Raw genomic sequence first — 20,991 nt, 5'->3', positions numbered from 1 at the left:
AAAAAGCTTTTTAGTTTTTGCTATCTGATGCTCCATGATGTGGAGTCAGAAACCCATGCTGATCTATTGCAAATCACGCAGAGATCTATTTATTGCTGCTGCTGTTATTTATGTCATTTATGAATTACTTCCCATGAGGCATCACTAAGTGATTTATAATACTATATATTATAGTATATCTATATATCTCTATCTATCTATCATCTATCTATGTCAGATACATATCTAAAAATAGTGAAAGTGATTGCATTTTTAAAAACGATTTTTAAAAATATATAAATATAAAAACAGTTTAAAGCAACAGCACATACGGAAAATAAAATCAGTTCCAAGACAGGTACCAACTGGGACAATTATTTTAGAAAGTTTGCTGAAAGAGGGATTCATTTAGGGTTGCCATATTTTGAAGAGCAAAAAAAAGAGGACACATTCATCGACTTCTACGTTTAACTATGGATCGCTATGATGACTCTACCCATGAAAAAGAGGATGTGTCCTGAGAAAAGAGGGCATATGACAATTTACCCGTGGATCCCAGTCTATCTTCTGCACACCCTGATTCAGGAACAGCAACAATCTTAAGGGGTAGTGGAAGAGGAAGGAGGTTTGCCTTCAAGCTTTTGATCCTTCTCAATCCCACTCTTCCTTCTTCAGGCTTGATTTATTGCCAAGCATCACTTGTTCCACCCTCTAACCATCTCCTCCTGCTGCCTCATGACATCCCCCCTATGGGCATATCTGAGGGGTTAATACGTGAATCGGTGGCGGCGGCAGCGAAATAAGTCAATCTCTGGGTGAGGGAAGAATAATGGAGATCGTGCTTCATTGTTCACATTCTAGACTGACAGGGAATTAAGCAGTTCGTGGGAGGCTGCACACACGCACATGCGAGCACACATGGCAGATAGACAAGAGAAAACAAAGAGCTCCACATGGTGTTTGTGATAATTACATCCCTTGCACCGCTGTCTTTTGGAAATACTCTCGCTGCGCGGCTGCTCATGTGATTTGAGTGTCACACAGAAAGGAGGGTTGCTATGATTTGCTGGCAAGAGAGAAGGAGCGTCTGTGCTAGTTTAATATCCATGGAACCGTAATTGACAGGAGGCTGAGCTATTTTAGCCCATTTACAACAGTAGTCGAGGACCTGGGACAGCTCAGCTGGTAGAGCAGGAGACACTTAAATCTCAGGGTCGCGGGTTTGAGCCCCGTGTTGGGCAAAAGATTCCTGCATCATGGGGGGTTGGACCAGAATTCTATTCTATTATCTATATTACATGTCACTTAGACAGCATCTTAAAAAGTAGAGACATCACCTTGCCAACAAAAGTCCGTATAGTAAAAGCTATGGTTTTCCCAGTAGTGATGTATGGAAGTGAAAGCTGGACCATAAAGAAGGCTGATCGCCGAAGAATTGATGCTTTTGAATTATGGTGCTGCAGGAGACTCTTGAGAGTCCCATGGACTGCAAGAAGATCAAACCTATCCATTCTTAAGGAAATCAGCCCTGAGTGCTCACTGGAAGGACAGATCCTGAAGCTGAGGCTCCAATACTTTGGCCACCTCATGAGAAGAGAAGACTCCCTGGAAAAGACCCTGATGTTGGGAAAGATGGAGGGCACAAGGAGAAGGGGACGACAGAGGACGAGTGTTCTTGAAGCTACCAGCATGAGTTTGACCAAACTGCAGGAGGCAGTGGAAGACAAGAGTGCCTGGCGTGCTCTGGTCCATGGAGTCACAAAGAGTCGGACACGACTAAACGACTAAACAACAACAAATGTCACAAATGGCATTAAAGATGCCGAGGAGAATAACACTCTAATTGTTATGAGTTTGGGGCTGGGGGGGGGGAGCTTTCTATACCTTCTGTGCAAGACCCTTCTAACCCCTGGATCCATCAAATGTTAAAATATAAGCTAGTCTAACTTCATGTGTTGGCGATAGCCTGGGTGATGGGCCATTAAGGGAAACAAAGGAAAGGGGCTCTGTGTGAGATGGCAAATGGCTGGGGTCCCTCCCAGCTTGTGGTTAGTTAGAAGGACAAAGTTCTTTAGAGTTTTAGAGCAGAGTTTGGCAGTGATGTGGCCTACAAATAAAGCAGCAAACTGGAGAGAGAGTCAGAGCAGCATTGGAGAGCACTGTCTGATTTCTGTTTGAATCTAAGGCTGCGGAAATGGGAGAAACAAGACCCTTTTGGAGGTGTTAATGCTGTGGACCCCTCCATTTTAGGCTCAGGTTGTGCATATGTGGAAATAAACCATATATCATAAAGACATCCCAGTCTCTGTGGAAGCAGGAACCCTGGGTAAGCACCTGGGACCCCTGGAATCTTGCACTGCTCAGAGATTAGAGGGACGTGCAACAATACTGAGGGGGGCAGGAACTCTGAACGTTTCAAAATACTCTGTTTCCGTCCTCCTCTTTTGTGAATATCTTTCTCGTTACTCCTTTCTGGACACGCAGTAATCAGAGGCATTGCTTTCTTCCTGTATCAGAAGTGTAGAGAATAAGGCTGAAATCCTATACCCATTGGTGTAACTTCCAGTGTAGTTTGTAGGAATTAGTTCCAAAGAACTGTGCATAGGATCTTGCTAATAGGGAAGGCAGAGGTAATTTGTTGGCATCCCTACCATGTGTGGAGTTTCCATGGCAACGGTGCACTCTATGTCACTCTGAACTGTTCATTTGTGTGTGCGCACACGCACACACATACACGAATTCTGATGTTCTGTCCCTGAAGGATGATGCCATCTTTTGGCATGTTATGTGTTTTGTTTTTCTAAATGGATGCTTTGCAATTAAGACTGAATGCGATATTCCATCCCAAGTACAGCAACACCTTTGGCTACTGGAAGCTGCATTTACTATTATGATTTGCTCGTTAAAAATCAGCAGCATCGGAATTGGTCTGAAGCGAGATAGGAAAGCAATGGCAAGAGACTAGAAACTGCAGGACTGCAGGTGCCAATGGTTTCTCCAGCTGAATGAAAGGCTCAACGATATGGAGGTTGTGATGTGTTGTCTACAGTATTTGAATATGTCCTGCTTCTGTTGTATATGTGTTATCTCTTTTGACTGTAGGTGTTTTGCTTGGGTTGGGGGAGGGGTTGCAGGGGTGGTTCTGAGCATTGCCAATTTTTCTTCTCTGGAATGGGAATTTTGTAGTACCCACAACAATTGCAGTCCCTGGTTTGAAAGTTAGGGCCTCCCTCTCAGAATTTCTGAGCATGAAGAGGACTGAGGATGATAAAAGAACATTGTGGACTCTCCTTCACTGAAGGTTTTTCAACAGAGGTTGCATCTAGCAGACTCTTTGAACCCTTTCCAACTCTGCAATTCTATGGTTCTATGAAAGAAGACCTAGTTCATACTGTTTCACACCTTTGCTGCCAAATTACTGTGAAATGGGTTCATATTATGATGGCTTTATCTTGAAACATTGGAGGTACCCATGAGATGTAATGTGGGGAGATCCATGACTGACAGGTCCTGTTACTCTTTGAAGGTCAGGGAAGTAACACTCTCAAAGAGAGTATGTTCAGCTATAATAATAATAATAATAATAATAATAATAATAATTTATGATTTATTTCCCCAGCCACTCTGGGCTGGTTTCCCCAGCCACTCTGGGCGGCTTCCAACAGAATATTAAAATACAATAGTCTATTAAACATTAAAAGCTTCCCTAAACAGGGCTGCCTTCAGATGTCTTCTAAAAGTCTGGTAGTTGTTGTTCTCTTTGACATCTAGTGGGAGGGCATTCCACAGGGTGGGCGCCACTACCGAGAAGGCCTTCTGCCTGGTTCCCTGTAACTTGGCTTCTCACAGTGAGGGAACCACCAGAAGGCCCTCGGCACTAGACCTCAGTGTCCGGGCAGAACGATGGGGGTGGAGACGCTCCTTCAGCTATACTGGGCCAAGGCCGTTTAGGGCTTTAAAGGTCAGCACCAACACTTTGAATTGTGCTCGGAAACATACTGGGAGCCAGCGTAGGTCTTTCAAGACCGGTGTTATGTGGTCTCGGCGGCCGCTCCCAGTCACCCGTCTAGCTGCCGCATTCTGGATTAGTTGTAGTTTCCCTCCCATAAGACCAAAGGTTGGCAACTCTGAGTTGATTGATACGGTTTTCCTCATTCAAGCAAAAGATTGTGCAGCAAGATATAAAAGAGTTAACATCCAAAAAGCAACAAAGCCTTGAATAAAAATAAATGGCTGGGGCATGGGAGATAATAAACTCTACAGTGAAAAATTCCTGGAGGCGTTAAGAAGTTCTAATGTAATCATCCCCTGCGCTGTCAACTCAATAGATGGATGACTAAGCGAGGCCCATAGAAACTGGCACAGTTTACACATTTCATTAAAGAAAAAACACGTATAACGTTTTCTGGTCACTAGTTGGCTTGGCTTTCCTGATCTTGCAGTGGTTTCAGAAAGCTCAGATGGTTAGATGGAATATATACTGGGCTGTGGGAAGGGCAGCAGCAGCACTTTATTAATCCAATGTATGTGTCGCAGGATAGAAGACAAAATAATGTGGTTGTTTTCAAACTGTCATACAATGATGGAGCTTGTGATTTGCATCCATGTATGATCTCTGGCGTCTCCAGTAAAAAGGACTAGGCAGCAGGTCATGGAAAAGAGGTCTGCTGGACACCACAGAGAGCCACAACCAAACATGGGCAGCCCTAAGGGAAAAGGAGACAATGGCCTCAAAGAATTATAGAGCTGACCTTAGCAGTCATCTAGCCTAACCCCTAGCTCCATGCAAGATCTACAGGGCAAGCTGGAGGAGAAGAAGTGTGCAGAGGCCCAGTGGACAGTTCAGTTGTCCTCACTACCTTAATTCATGGTGATTGTGGATGAAAGTTTGGTCTTTTCTGAATTCTAGTCCTTTCAGACAGGGTGAGGCAGTTGTTTCCTTAGTGGTGCTATGCGCTGCATGAAGTCTAGATCAGTTTTTGACACACCACTCCTAGTGTTCCCGTTGCTTTGTTTGCAGTTGCACACAGAAAATGCAAAGAGGGATGAATTTATCTCTTCATGCCTCGCAGCATCCTGCACAGGCACAAGCCATGTCAGAGTCATTGTGAGTGTACCAATTTCCTCATGGCAGGATCAGTGGGACAGCCATCATCCCAAAATGGCTGTAGGAATCGACCCACTGAAATTTATTTATGCTTCCATTGTAGGCTTCCTTTCTATAAAAAGGAAGTTGTTCTTCGTGTAGCACATAGTTAAATGATAGAACTTGCTCCCTCAGGGGGCAGTGATGGCCACCAAGTTGGGTAGCTTTTAAAGAAGATTAGACGGATTCATGGAGGACAAGACTACCACATGGTGACAATGTTCTGCTTGGGTGACATGCATGGGGCTGCAGTCTGGGTGGCTTGTGATCTAGGCACTTATCTTGCTTAGCTTTAGCAAGGTTGCCGCTTTAGACCATGCCCTGGGCCCAAATACAGGGATTTGTACAAAAGCACAACTGTGCAAGCCTTGCACATCTTGCCCTTGGATCAATAAGCTGATTTCCACTTGAGAAATTAATCCAATGAAGTTTAAAAGCAAAAAGAACCCCAAAAAGTTAGTATTCCCATGTATCTCTTTCTACAATGCTGCCCTCTTGTGTTGTTTAAGTTTTAAACTTTTCTCTTTGTGGACAGGTGTGTTTTTTTGCTTAGTAGGAGACTCACAAAACCATGTGTTGATTCTCCTCAGTTGTACATAAATTACACTAGCCTCTCACAAGATAACAGCAAATACAATTTGTAATAATAGCCTTTGGCAACCTTCCATATTCCTGGTAATGATTTTCCAGGGTTTGTCTGTATGAAAGTAAGGATAATATTTTGCGTCTGCGATTAGCCCCGGAGATGTGATGTGGGGCTCAAAGTTGCCCAGCAACATTTCAGTTTCCACAGTCCAGGGACAGTGTAGACACCAGAACATCTGGAGACAAATGATTCTTAGACATTTGCAAGGTGTCCTGACTGAATCTACTTGATATTAACCCACAACCTGGTGGATTGCAGTGAGTTTATTTATTGTGACCATGCCATAGGGCTATCATGGGATATGTGAATATTTCATGAAGATGGTACAGCTAGGGGGCCAAAGTCCAGGATACCCAGATGACCAGCCAGAGAGCATCGGGTGATGGAGGCAGCAGCAAATAGGCTCAGCACCTAGGTTGGGTATACACACACTAAAATCTACCAAAGCTGTTTCAATATCCTTTCTCTATCCTTATTTTGACTCTACTTGCCTCAACAACATGCAGGTGGTCAGACATGTATATGGTTGCATATTCTCATAGTAAGTCTGCAAATTCTGTGAGGGGTATGTTCTGGGGATCATACCTAAAGTCAAAATCATGTACAGTGGTACCTCTGGTTGCAAATGGGATCCTTCTGGAGGCCCGTTCGCAACATGAAAAGCCCGCAACCTGAAGCGCCATATCTGCACAGGTGTGCGGCACGATTTGGTGCTTGTGCAAAGCGTGATTTAGCGCTTCTGCGCATGCGCGAGCAGCGAAACCTGGAAGTAACCCTTTCCGGTACTTCCAGGTCGCTGCAGGATGCAACTTGAAAAAAACCTATCATGAAGCAAACGTAACATGCGGTATGACTGTATAGTCAAAACCCAGTATGCTCAGTGGTGGAAGGGTTTGCCATGGTCATTTCCCCCCTGAACCCTAGCCCTTTTAATATTTTTTTAAAAATTATTTTGTCATGCTCATAAAGCTGAATGCGCACAAGTTAAATGCGCATAAGGTGGGGTGTTACTGTACACTATTGCGTAAAATGTAAGAACATTCATACCACCTGAATACATAAAGGGGGGAGCCTTTTCTTCCACGGTTACTTTTGATTCGTAATGCATAAAAGAGGCAAACTTATAAATGCAGGATTGAAAGCTGGACTCCAACCTTTGTTAGCATAACTTGCAGGCCAACATACGGAAAGAGAAATAAGAAAAGGCCAACTTTCTTTTTAGGGAGGATTGCTAAGTATACGACCTCGTTGCATCTCTCTCTCACACACACACCCTTGGTCCCAAATGCATATGTCTGCTAACCACCTTGCTTGCAATTGTATATGATATGGTTCTGTTCTCTCTCTCTCTTTCCAATTTAGAAATTGTCCGGGCGATGACTCATGTGATAAACCAAGGCATGGCCATGTACTGGGGAACCTCCCGATGGAGTGCCATGGAAATAATGGTAAGGTAGCTTTGCGAGAGGATCCAGCGTTATTAGAGCTGCAAGCATTGAAACAGCGCCAGGTGTGATGTGTGGAATTGCCATGGTCTGCTCCCTCGTTTTTTACGGGGCATCCACACAGTGCCATCGTCCAATCATTGCCTTCCTGTATTTTTCTTCCGATTCTTCAGTCTTTTCCCAGGCTCCAAAAAGTCTAGCTTTTTTAGAAGAAGAGAAGAACATAGCTGGTAGAGACTCCCATAGCTTCTCTTCCATATTATTATTATTATTATTATTATTATTATTATTATTTAAAAGGTTGGAGTTTTGATGTGTGCAGTTAAATATTAAGACAGTAACCCTATTGCCAAAACCAACTGCCCGCTCAGCACACCTTTGCTATTGCTTTTTCACTCCTGTTATCACTTAAGTTTTATTTATGCTAAAGTCTCTTAAGCACGGGTCCATCTATATACTTTTTAAAAGTTCAGCAATAGCTCCATTACACATTTTAAAATGGTTTTTTAAAAACAAATGGACTCCCCACTGCCTTCCTACTCGCTGTCATTTTAGTGCATTTTTCTCTAGATAAGTGCTTCCAATCTGCACTTCCAGACCAAATGTTAAAAACTTTGTGAGGGGTTTTTTAAAAAATGTTTTGTGTTCAGCAATGGGCAATTGAGCTTGAATCTATAAGGGCATAAATGCATAAGCACTTAGCACTAATTCAATATTTGGTTATTATTTTTAAGCATCACTTTAGACAGACAGACAGACAGACAGAATACTGCCCAAGTAAAGTGGAAATTAGCCTTTCCCACTCTCAGCAGCTGTGCTGTGCTCATTGGGACATTTTTTTATATTATTATTATTATTATTATTATTATTATTATTATTACAGTGGTGCCCCGCAAGACGAATGCCTCGCAAGACGAAAAACTCGCTAGACGAAAGAGTTTTCCGTTTTTTGAGTCGTTCCGCAAGACGAATTTCCCTATGGGCTTGCTTCACAAGACGAAACGTCTTGCGAGTTCTTGCGAGTTTGTTTCCTTTTTCTTAAAGCCGCTAAGCCGCTAAGCCGTTAATAGCCGCTAAGCCGCTAAACCGCTAATAGCCATGCTTCGCAAGACGAAAAAACCGCAAGACGAAGAGACTCGCGGAACGGATTAATTTCGTCTTGCGAGGCATCACTGTATTATCATCATTATCATTATTATTATTATTAATTTAGTTATTTACAGGGACTCAGGGAACATACCAGCATGGGCGCACAGTAAAAGTGCAATGCCCCTAATGGTACAAAAGGCAATCTGAAAACCAGCTTACGGGGGAAAGCATTCATTAGCAGTGTTTGTGTTCCTGGTTCCTCTGTTTTCTAAACCACTTAGAAGTCTATTTTGGCACTAAGCAGTATATTAATTAATTAATTAATCAGAGTAAGTTGTGGTAGCAGCAGCTCTAGGAGCCACCTACTTGGAAGCAATCCAAAATTCGACAGTCCACACCCCTTTTGCTGTGGTAGGTAGTGTGATCATTGGTGGGGTGGGGGGTGGATAGAAATCTCGAAAGATTTGATGAAATCCACATAGACATGCATATAAGAAAAATAATTCTAGAGAAGCAAAGCAGGCTGCATGTGTTCGTGGTACAGGCAGGTGCTTTTAAGTGATGCCTTGTCACAAGCAGGACAGAAGGTGTTCCCCGTCATTCATACCTTGGTTCTCAAATGGAATCTGTTCCGAAAGTCTATTCGACTTCCAAAAACGTTTGAAAACCAAGGCGCGGCTTCCGATTGGCTGCAGGAGCTTCCTGCACTCAATCAGAAGCCGTGGAAGCCACGCCGGACGTTCGGCTTACAAAAATCATTCTTAAACCTCACTTCTGGGTTTGAGCGTTTGGGAGCCAAAACATTCGACTGGCAAGGCGTTCAAGAACCAAGGTACGACTGTAGTTGTATTTTTTTTTTTAAAAAAGGGCTTCCAGTTAATATGATGTTCTTTTAATCAATTTGTTCAAATGTATTAAACATTGCAACACTAATAAAACATCTGTATTGTGTACTGCCTTGGAAAGAGTTGATTTGATTAATGCTCCGTCATTTCTCCCAGGAGAACTCTCCGCTAATGTGCTATTCTTTTTTTGCTGACTCTCCACAGGAAGCCTATTCTGTAGCGAGGCAGTTTAATATGATTCCACCCGTGTGCGAACAAGCAGAATACCACCTTTTCCAAAGAGAGAAAGTAGAGGTTCAGTTGCCGGAACTGTATCACAAGATAGGTAATGTCAGAAAGGCTGTATTGTTAATATTCGCGAGGGAATGAGGAACAAATCATTTCTATGCAAAAGGTGTCTGCTCGGAAAATATTTCATAGCCCCTGCTGTTCAATAAGAGGTGCAATTAGTCTCTTGCCAGCAGCAATTATCCCTGTGCGAAGAGGTAAGTGACAGCATGTCTGCCAGTCTTCTTCAATGGCTTTCCTCTCTGATTTATTATTATAATAAATATAGTGTCATCAAAACCCTATATAGCAGGTCCATAGTGGTGCATGGTGTCAGGCTAAAGAAGCAGAATGCTTAACTACAATGTTTTAGTATGTTCCTTTCCCACACCAAAAAGTGCCATGGGCTGCAATCCTAAGAACTAGGGAGAAAGCCTCTTTGAAAATAGTAGAGTTTACTTCCAAGTAGGTAACTTATATGCAGAATTCATCAAGTGAAAGAATGGGCTGGATGAATCCCTAGCCAGAATTAAGATTGCCAGAAGAAATATCAACAACCTCAGATATGCAGATGACACAACCTTGATGGCAGAAAGTGAGGAGGAATTAAAGAACCTTTTATTGAGGGTGAAAGAAGAGAGCGCAAAATATGGTCTGAAGCTCAACATCAAAAAAACTAAGATCATGGCCACTGGTCCCATCACGTCCTGGCAAATAGAAGGGGAAGAAATGGAGGCAGTGAGAGATTTTACCTTCTTGGGCTCCATGATCACTGCAGATGGTGACAGCAGCCACGAAATTAAAAGACGCCTGCTTCTTGGGAGAAAAACAATGACAAACCTAGACAGCATCTTAAAAAGTAGAGACATCACCTTGCCAACAAAGGTCCGTATAGTTAAAGCTATGGTTTTCCCGGTAGTGATGTATGGAAGTGAGAGCTGGACCATAAAGAAGGCTGATTGCCGAAGAATTGATGCTTTTGAATTATGGTGCTGCAGGAGACTCTTGAGAGTCCCATGGACTGCAAGAAGATCAAACCTCTCCATTCTTAAGGAAATCAGCCCTGAGTGCTCACTGGAAGGACAGATCCTGAAGCTGAGGCTCCAGTACTTTGGCCACCTCATGAGAAGAGACGACTCCCTGGAAAAGACCCTGATGTTGGGAAAGATGGAGGGCACAAGGAGAAGAGGACAACAGAGGACGAGATGGTTGGATAGTGTTCTTGAAGCTACCAGCATGAGTTTGACCAAACTGCGGGAGGCAGTGGAAAACAGAAGTGCCTGGCGTGCTCTGGTCCATGGGGTCACGAAGAGTCGGACACGACTAAACGACTAAACAACAACAACAACAACAAGGTAAAAAGATAAAGGACCCCTGGACAGTTAAGTCTGGTCAAAGGTGACAATGGGGTTGTGGCGCTCATCTCGCTTTCAGACTGAGGGAGCCAACGTCTGTCCACAGACAGCTTTCTGGGTCATGTGGCCAGCATGACTAAACTGCTTCTGGCGCAATGGAACACCATGATGGAAGCCAGAGCTGAAATGCTGTTTACCTTCCTGCTGCAGCAGTACCCATTTATCTACTTGCATTGGTGTGCTTTCAAACTGCTAGCTTGGCATAAGCTGGGGCAGTTTTGACTCATGTGCACTTTTTTGCAAGCAATTTTTCCTGAAATAATGCATTTTTGTGTGGCTTTATCCATGCAAATGTATTCGTTATTAATAGCACACCTTACACTAATCTATGCATTTTTGGAAACATGGCTGTCACTCTGGAAAAAGGTCCTGGAGATGCACTCTCCCACATTCCCCCTCCACTATGCCAGTTCCAATGAGATATATCTAGGAAACTCATGAGCAGAGCATGAGGGCAATAGGCTCTGGTATTAATTTACAAGCCACTTAATAACTTGGGCCCAGGGTACCTCAAGGACCACGTAATCCCTAATATCCCTGCCCAGTTATTGAAGTCTTCAATGTTAGGAGTCCCCCATGGCTCAGATGCGCATCTCAGATGCTCCAGAAGCCATGCATTATTGTTGTGGGTCCAATTTTATGGAACAATCTTCCAGCTGAGGTCAGACAACACCTCCCACCACCTCCTGTGCAGCTTCTAGCCCCTACTGAAGACTTTATTATTATTCCAGCAAGCATTTTAACTTGGAGTCTGATTTTATAGTTTAAAATGATGTTTCCCTTTTCTGTATTGTATTTCTTGTACACCACTCACAAGTCCAGCAATATAGAAATTGTTTAAATCACTAAAAAAAAAAAAAAATAGTTCCCTTCCATTGTTGCTTCCCAGCAACTAATATTCACTGCCTTTCAAGAGAGGCAGTGAATCATTCAATCTTCATGATTCAGTCTTCATGATTGACAGCCGCCAGCAGACCCACCCTCCTCCACAAATTTGCCTTCTTCCCCTCCGAAAGCCGTCTGAGTTTGCATCCATCGCAATGTCCCGTGCCGATGAATTTCATGTTTTAATTATGCTTTGCGGGAAGAATTGCTTGTTTCTGCCTCTCCTGAACCTCCTGCCAATCAGTTTCACTCGGGGGCAGCTTGCCCAGCGATGGAGTTGCTGTCGCTTACCAAGCGGTAGAAGCTGTGCAGAAGCTGCTGTGGGAATACTGAATCAGCTTTGCTGGGGAATCCGCACAAGATATGGCCTTCATCCCTCTCCCTCCCTCTCCCAGTAAAACAGCACTGGTCCCACTGTCAGGAATCTGCTGTGGTTCTGCCCACTAAGCAATGGTTCCATTGAATGCTCCCAATTTCTATTATTATGAAGGAGGGAGGAAAACGTCTCTCTTTCTCTACACCATCTGTAATTTTATAAAACTCTATCATGTTGCCTCCGGCCCTCCAGCCCCTGGAAGCTCAGTCTTCTGTTTTTCTAAACTGTAAAGGACAAATGATGTAGTTTTTCCTCATAGCAAAGGTACTTTGGTCATTTGTGGTATATGTTTGCTTTTATTTGCTTATGTAATCCGTAACACACTTGTGTGTGTGTGTGTGTGTGTGTGAGAGAGAGAGAGAGAGAGAGAGAGAGAGAGAGAGAGAGGTGTCTACAGGATCATGTTAACATTACAGTGGTACCTCAGGTTAAGTACTTAATTCGTTCCGGAGGTCCGTTCTTAACCTGAAACGGTTCTTAACCTGAAGCACCACTTTAGCTAATGGGGCCTCCTGCTGCTGCCACACTGCCGGAGCACGATTGCTGTTCTCATCCTGAAGCAAAGTTCTTAACCTGAGGTACTATTTCTGGGTTAGCGGAGTCTGTAACCTGAAGCGTATGTAACCCAGGGTACCACTGTATCTCAGTGCTATCTCTTGTCTGATTGGTTGTTCTGCAGGAGTTGGAGCAATGACGTGGTCCCCTCTCGCCTGTGGGATTGTCTCAGGGAAATACGCCAATGGAATTCCCGAAAGCTCAAGGGCTTCTTTGAAGGTATTTTCCCCATGCTAACCACTTGTACGATCACAATATATTTCCCCCCGTGCTCTAGAGCAGTGTTTTTCAACCTTTTTTGGGCAAAGGCACACTTGTTTCATGAAAAAAATCACAAGGCACACCACCATTAGAAAATGTTAAAAAATTTAACTCGGTGCCTATATTGACTATATATAAAGTAATTCTCTTGAATAGGAATCAAATAAACACAAAGAAAGTATTTTATAATTACTTTATTATGAAATAGTAAGTAAACAGAAATATGAAAAATTATAAAATACTTTATTCAGTGCGCAACCTGGAATAGGCATGGCACAAGTGATGGAATAGGCATGGCACAAGTGATGGAATAGGCATGGCACAAGTGATGGAATAGGCATGGCACAGATGGTACAGGCATGGCACAGGTGATGGTATAGGCATGGCACAGATGGTATAGGCATGAGGAGGAGGAGGACTGACAGGAGGACTCACTTACCGGGCTGCTGCTGCTGCACAGGGCTGGACTCACTCGTCTCTCTTCCGAGACCCGACCGTGACCGACTGGTTCCAGATGACCTCCTCACCTCACGCTGCACCTGCGGCCTGGTCTGGATCCGGATGCGGTCTCTCTGCAGTGCCAACTCCCGCCGAGTCCTGGTCTCCGTCCGTCTCCTCCTGCTCCAGTCCTCCTGGTGACTCGAGTTGCGACGTCTTCTTCTCTCCGCTGCTGCGCACACAGTGCTCGGGTGGGAAGGAAGTCAGAAGATGATGTCCTACTGTGATAGGTCCAGGCTGGAGTCTGGACCAATCACAGCCCGGACATCAGAAAAGTGGAGGGTGTCCCCCTGAGGAGCGCCAATCGGCGCCCCTGCTGGCCGAGGGTGGGGTCAAAAACCCCACCCCACCCATACCCAGGACACAGTCCGGCACCCGCCTAGTGGGCAAAAATTTGACTTTTTTTTTAAAAAAAAAAATCTTTTGAATTTTTCAATTTTTCCCACGGCACACCAGGCAACATCTCGCGGCACACTAGTGTGCCACGGAACAGTGGTTGAAAAACACTGCTCTAGAGAAACATCTTTTCTGAGCTCAAGATGGTAGGGGAAAAGTGTGAAGAAGCACATGTTTGAATGACGGAAAGAATTTCCCCTGAGATCTACAAGTAAAGGGCGGTATACAAATTTAATAAATAGCAACAATAATAATAATTCCCTTGACAATCAAGATTTCAGCATTAATGAGAACATTGTTGCTGAGGTCTACGCCAAGTATGACTAGCATGAGATACAACCCTATCCCATTGCTTGCCATTTTGATTTTATTCATAAAGTGGATAGAGATTCTGATTTCATTAAGTATTCTTGGAGAACATCCAAGTTGCCTGTTACATACATCTTTCCATGTTATCTCTTCTTGCTTCCCTGATTGAAATATACTCAGAGTCGAGAGTGGATTTCATCCTCTTTATTCAGCTCATAGTGGTGAGGAGGAATGAAAGTCCCCTCAAAGTATCTGCTTTATATACATTATTTACACAATGGGCTGCACGTGATTGGCTAATTCCGGAATTCTCCTGTAGGCCAATCAGGTTGTAGATTCACTTCCATCTGGAGCTGGATTGGGTGGCTCCTGCAGACCAATCATACTGCTGCATTGTTCTGGGACCAATCAGACTGTTGCATTTTGGATCCTATTCAACTCAGTACATAACACTGATTAGTAAGATTCATTTGTGTGGGGCTAGATAAGAATACATGATAGGCTTTCACTAAGCAAGAGGTGGAGGTGGAGGAGACCTAGAGACAGTTTAAACTTTTCCGTGGCTGTGCATCTTTGCACCAGACTGGGATGCAATTGAACAGCTGGCCAGCTGTGTGCTGCTACACATTTTTGCCTCTGACACCATCCACCACTTGCCCATGGCCCCCAATGGTTGCCCACAAGGGAATGAATGCATCTCTCAGGCTGAAAAAGGTTTCCCAGCCTCGGTATATATACTGAAGACCAACAGATGTCCCTCCACAGCCTTTAGTCTGCTCTGAAACACTTAGATCAGTGTTTTCGTTCCTGGCGTTATTGATTAAATCAAGCTGGCATGTCAGCCACAAATTGTATCCAGAATTGCTTCTAAGCCTTTTTAAAGGAAACTTAACAAGGACATATTGACATGAATTGCCTGGACACATTGACTGGCTGCTGTTGCAGCCTGTTTAGTATAGCCTGTTATCTGTGACATACTGTCACTGTTGCCAAACCACCACCACCCATGCCCCTCACAGCAACCTTGTTTGACATTTTGAAGGATGGCAGCACACTGAAATCATTGTGGTATGTTTGAAAGCAATCATCAAAGCTCCACATGTTTAAGGAAAATGGATTTGTCCAGCACTAGAGATTGGCGGCCAAAGGATAACTGAGTTTTTGTTTGCTTGCTGGCTCTGGGAGTGAGAGCCAGGAGCTCATTTCTCCCCCGTTTCTCTCCAGAGCATAACATTTATAAACTCATTGAGCTCCTTCTTTCACCCAGAGAGCAGTAAAACATTGGAAAACAAGTACTGCCCACAGAAGGCACACCTTGAGTTGGCCAATATGTCATACCAGAGGCAGCCGCAGCCCAGTTTCCCATCCCTCTGCCATAATGTTTAGTGTTCACTGCATGTGCTCAAGCTATCACATCTCACATTGCACCCCTGCCGTTGCTGATGGGGAAATGCTACTCGATGGCCTCAGCTTACACAGTGAGTTGCCAGCACCCTTGGCAGTTGTGACATAGAGTGGCTGTAACAGTGCAGTGTGTGATTTAAACTGCAGAGTTCGTGTTATGTACTGAAGTTCTCACCCTGGGCCAGCAGGGGGATACTGTAGATAGTTATGCAAATAAGGGATTGAAAGTGACGTTCAGTGATTGGATAGTTTTAGAAAATTGTTACAGTTACGTTGTACTGGAGCTCTATATAAGCAGGCTGACTGAACCCTTCAGTTGTTCTGGCCTGTGAATAAACAAGAGCTGTTTGAAGAATCGCTGTGTCGTCTGATATGTTCACCCACAACTTAACAGTTCTAAGGTTTGTCTTCCTTTTAACATCTTGTTGTCTTCTGTTTCCCCAGTGCTATCAGTGGCTAAAGGAGAAGATTGTGAGCGAGGAAGGGAGAAAACAGCAGTCGAAGCTGAAAGATCTCTTCCCCATTGCTGAACGCCTCGGATGCACCCTACCTCAGCTGGCTGTTGGTGAGTGATTCTGGGAGTCCTCCCCCCTATGGGCACTTCCCAATGTCTTTTGCATTGTGTATTCATAACTATTCGTATTCATGATGCTATCAGCGAAGTCAGACACAACTCCACATTCAATACTGTTTGTGCCTGCTCGGGTTTTGGGGCAGTCACACTGCTTCACTTCCAATCAGTGCATAGTGTGTAACATTCTGCTGCAATCCTGTAACTTTTCATACCACAAATGTTGGGTGGGGTGGGGTGGGGTGGAGAATCCCTCTTTGGTTACAGTATAGCCCCATAATCCACCACTAATGAAAGCACATCAAAGTGCAAGTAGATAAATAGGTATCGCTCCGGCGGGAAAGTAAATGGTGTTTCCATGCGCTGCTCTGGTTCGCCAGAAGTGGCTTAGTCATGCTGGCCACATGACCCGGAAGCTGTACGCCAGCTTCCTCGGCCAATGAAGCGAGATGAGCGCCACAACCCCAGAGTCGTCCGTGACTGGACCTAATGGTTAGGGGTTCCTTTACCTTTACCTTTAATGAACTATTATTATGTCAAGAACACACAGACAAATACACCCCCCCCCCCCCAAGAAACATATATCATTAGTGATGTTCAGTTGGGCTGGCACTGTGAGCTGCTTGCGATACAAAGGAGGTACTTATCCAATGCCTTTTTTGAGAGTTGGTTGCAGTGGTCTTCAATGGCTAATTTTATTTTGTGCATTTATCTAAATCATTTCTATACTGCTTTTCCAAATCTGAGGGTGGCATAAAGAAACAACACCCAACTTAATCAAGCGTCTTATGATCAATTAAGGTTCATAGGAAGCTATCATATACAGCCATACCTTGGTTTTCGAATGAGTTCCGGAAGTCCGTTCAGCTTCCAAAAAAATGTTTGGAAACTGGAACACTCACTTTTGAGTTTTGATCATTCAGGAGCCGAAACATATGAGTACCAAGGCATTCAACAACCAAGGTATGACTGTACTGAGTTCTTTGGATCATCTAGGTCAGTATTGACCCAAAGTGGCTGGGGAAAACCAGCCAGATGGGCGGGCTATAAAGAAATTAATAATAATAATAATAATAATAATAATAATAATAAATCTCTAGCATTTCAGGCAGACTTAGAAATGCATGCCAAGGAATGAGCCTAAGACCTTTTGCTCTACCACTGAACCATGCCGCTTTTCATATGAGTTTCAGCTGGTTTGTGGTCATTGATTACATTTGCATATATTTACTTAAGGGGTAAAAACCATATTTCTGAAGTAGGAAGCATACGTGTTTCTAGATAATGTGCACCACATTGTCATAGCAAGCATAATCTTAGAAGGTCCCTAATATGTGAAAGAAAAGGGGAAATGCTCTTTTAAGATAGTACTTGCCTTAAAAATATTTTTTTAAATAGAAAAACCTGCTGGCTGATTAAATTAGGGACACAATTTGGCTGATTAAAAGGGTTTAATCAAATAATCATTAACAAATTAAACATTAATTAATTGCAACCCTGATTAAAACAAATTGAGTGTACCATGAAATCCTAAGGAACAGATGCAGCATCCCTTTGGGAAAGAGGCTAAAAGACTTGCCAGCGAAGAGGAAAAGCTATGGGGGTCTTCCAGATGTTGTTGAACAACTGTTCCCATCGTCACTGACCATTGGCTATGTTGGCTGGGGCTGATGGGAGTTGAAGTTCCACATCTGGCAGGAACCATGTCAACTATCCCTGATTTAGAAGGAAGTCCTTTCAAAACACTAGGACAGTTCACAGTTAGGGCAATAAAGATAAATCCCCTTGTAACTGAGATCATTTCCACAAAGCAGAATCTGATTAGATAACAGCTTCTGGCAGGGGGATAATTGTTCTTCTCATATTTGCAAAGGACGTTGCCATGACTGACAGAGGCAAGATAGTGTACTGATTTAGATTTGGGTTTTTCAGGCTGAAGTGGGACACACACTGGCCCCTGGTCCCTCACTGATTCTCAGCCAGGGTGTTCTCAGCTCCTGTGGTTTTGCGCTTGCAAGCAGGGATGGGCCAATCTGTCAATTTTTGTTTCTCTCACTTTCCAAATTTTATCAGTTCTCCACACTTCCACATCAGTTTGCAATTCAAATAAAAGTCCTTGTGAAATTTTGTCTCCATTTTAGTGAATTCAATCTAATGCGCATGTATTTGTTTCCAGTTTCGCCAAATTCACACCTTTTTTGCAAAGCTGTTTTCCCCAACATAATTCATTTTTATGGCATTTTTTCCACTGATTTGTGCATTATTATGTACATGCATTTTTGTATGTGTTACTGGACTTGATAACTGCATTGCAAAATTCAAAGAATTGCGAAATTTGAAGATTGCTTTTGTTTTAGTTCACACCTTGTTTCGGGCAGCACAAATTAGGTAAGTTTACCTAAAAAATGTTAACTGGATCAAACTTCTCCCTGATTTCCACTTGCAAGTCCCTCCCAATATGGATGCAAGCCAAATCTTCAGGTGACCCACGGAGACCTAGCGGGGAATGAATGTATGGTGCTGCCTTATACTGAATCAGAACATTCCTCTATGTAGCCCAGTGCTGTTTATTCTAGCAGTAGATCTCCTGGGGCTCTCAGGCAGATATATCCTCCGACTCTGGGACCCTTTTAATTGGAGATGCCAAGAACCAAGCCTGGGATCTTCTGCCAGAAAAGAAATGCTCTACCCCTGATCTGTAATTTATCCCCTAATTTCCTTCCGCCTGCTGCTGCAGTAAAAATGCTGTCTTTTCCAGGATGCCTACTGTTTTACCCAACAATACAGCAAGCCTGGTTATGGAATGCAAATATTTACAAAGTCATCCAAGTACCTTGTTGCGTACTGGATACAGCTACTGACTGCATTATCTTTGGGGGTAGGAAGAATAGCTGTTTTTATGGACGACAGCAACAAAGTTGAGCTAGCGATTACTATGAAATAATCATGAGCAGGACTGGATTTTTTCCCCTTTAATCTTTTTTTTCCCCCTCCCCTAGCACAGTTCCCTCCCAACAGCTGTGTAGCCCTGATTGACTCAGGCTGCGAAAATAGAGCTAACACAGCGCAGAAATTCGAGAGAGACCATTAATCATGTTTAACTGTGCTGTCTCGTTCTTCCCTTGCCAAAGACACGATTTAAATGTTTCACAGGGATGACGGGGTGGGAGATAAATGGTCCGATGAAGTTCAAATATCACTTCTGGCCCTGGCAGATGACTTTTCAAAAAATCAGCTAATACGTTCAGTGCAGGAATAAATTTAAAACAAAACAATCCAGATTCTGTAGCAGCCAGCAAGATGGGGCAGTGCTGGTTACCTGGCTTCCGAATGCTGAGGTCACTGCTGGTACCTGAGAGGGGCGAGACACTAGGGAAGCAGACATGGTGTGGACACAGAGGTGAAGCTAATTCCCTGCTCCTGCCATAGCACCTGCACCGCACCAACCTGCCCATCACCTCACCCCCCATCTCTTTCTGTCAGTTACCAGAAGTGTCCTCCACATTGGGAAACCAGGTAAGCAATGTGGCCCAATCCCACTTCTCGGGCTGCTTCTCGGACAATGTAAGCCATGAAGCGCTCCTCACAGTTTTGCAAACCAGCAAAGGAACAAGCTTCTCGTCATCTGCAACTGGGGAGAAAGCAAAGGCAGTACGTGATGACAATGGACATTCCCCAGAAGTCAGTAGCCCAAAGTGGCTGGACAGAATAGGTTTCAATTCACCTCAGCACCATCACCTGTGTGCTCCTAATTTCATTTATTTTGTTGCTCTGCCTGCTTTTTGCTTCTGGCTCTACCTACCTCTGACATGTGGCCCTTGGAAAAGCTGCCTAGAAAGGGAATGTGGCCCTGGAGCAGAAAAGGTGTCCTGTCACAGTGAGGAATGTCCAGAGGGCAGAATTAAGTGTATTGTCAAAAGTAGACTTACAAGTTAGGAAAAGGCAGGTCTGTCAGTCGTAAGTCCCTCAGCTACTCCTAGCCATGCACTCGCTGAGGCTGTTGCAGCAACAGAGAGGCCTCGGGTTATGTATCTTCCCCACCTGAGCTACACACATGCAGGTGAAGACTGTGTCAGCGTGCAACCTGCTTCTGCTCCTCCCACTTCAATCCTCTTCTGGTCCTGGTCTCCTGCCTCTGACTCTCGTCTCCTGGCTGTTACAGGTTCCCCCAAGTCAGTCTGCAACACCCCATTCTCCCGATGTCCTCTCCTCTGTACACAGAGTCCACTCTTCAGTGGCTAGCCCAGGGGTCAGCAAACTTTTTCAGCACTGTCCCTCAGACCTTGTGGGGGGCCAGACTATTTTTGGGGGGGGGGGATGAACAAATTCCTACGCCCCACAAATAACCTAGAGATGCATTTTAAATAAAAGCACACATTCTACTCATGTAAAAACACGCTGATTCCCAGACCGTCCGCGGGCCGGATTGAGAAGGCGATTGGGCCGCATCCGGCCCCCGGGCCTTAGTTTGCCTACCCATGGTCTAGCCTGTCCCTGACAGGTCCCTGCAATAGATTGCAGATGGGGCATAAGCAAGTTTTGTTTGTAGCCAAATGCCACATAATTTCTTTTCTTCTTATCACAGCGGTGTTAAAAAAAAAACCTATCTGGAAAAATGTCTGAATGATAAGGTCTTAACCACTGCATGAGATAAGCCTCCGAACTAAGGTTGCTCACCAGTATCAGCCAATACCAGCCCTAACCCAGCCACGGGCTTTTCTGTCTTCCCAGCATGGTGTCTACGTAACGAGGGTGTGAGCTCTGTCCTCTTAGGATCTTCCAATCCGGAGCAGCTAATAGAAAATCTTGGTGCCATACAGGCAAGTACAAAATCTTGATTTGTGATGAGCCGAAGCAAATGGATGATCAAAAATAGGCAAATTTATTCAAATGTATGTAAGTTC

The 20,991-nt window shown here is 44.0% G+C and overlaps 1 protein-coding gene across 1 annotated transcript in view; it reads left to right on the top strand.

Moving 5' to 3' along the window:
* The window catches only part of KCNAB1 (potassium voltage-gated channel subfamily A regulatory beta subunit 1), a 162,744-nt gene that overhangs the window by 137,924 nt on the left and 3,829 nt on the right, over positions 1 to 20,991 (top strand). The window contains exons 9-13 of the mRNA XM_081008199.1: positions 7,134 to 7,219; positions 9,355 to 9,475; positions 12,773 to 12,867; positions 15,961 to 16,081; positions 20,819 to 20,907. Of these exons, the coding sequence (XP_080864325.1) occupies positions 7,134 to 7,219; positions 9,355 to 9,475; positions 12,773 to 12,867; positions 15,961 to 16,081; positions 20,819 to 20,907 (512 nt within the window). The remainder of the gene's footprint in view (positions 1 to 7,133; positions 7,220 to 9,354; positions 9,476 to 12,772; positions 12,868 to 15,960; positions 16,082 to 20,818; positions 20,908 to 20,991) is intronic.

Source organism: Podarcis pityusensis (assembly GCF_964106645.2).
Source record: "Podarcis pityusensis genome assembly, chromosome: 5".
In the NCBI taxonomy this organism is placed as follows: domain Eukaryota; kingdom Metazoa; phylum Chordata; class Lepidosauria; order Squamata; family Lacertidae; genus Podarcis; species Podarcis pityusensis.
This window is presented reverse-complemented; position numbering and strand designations above follow the sequence as displayed.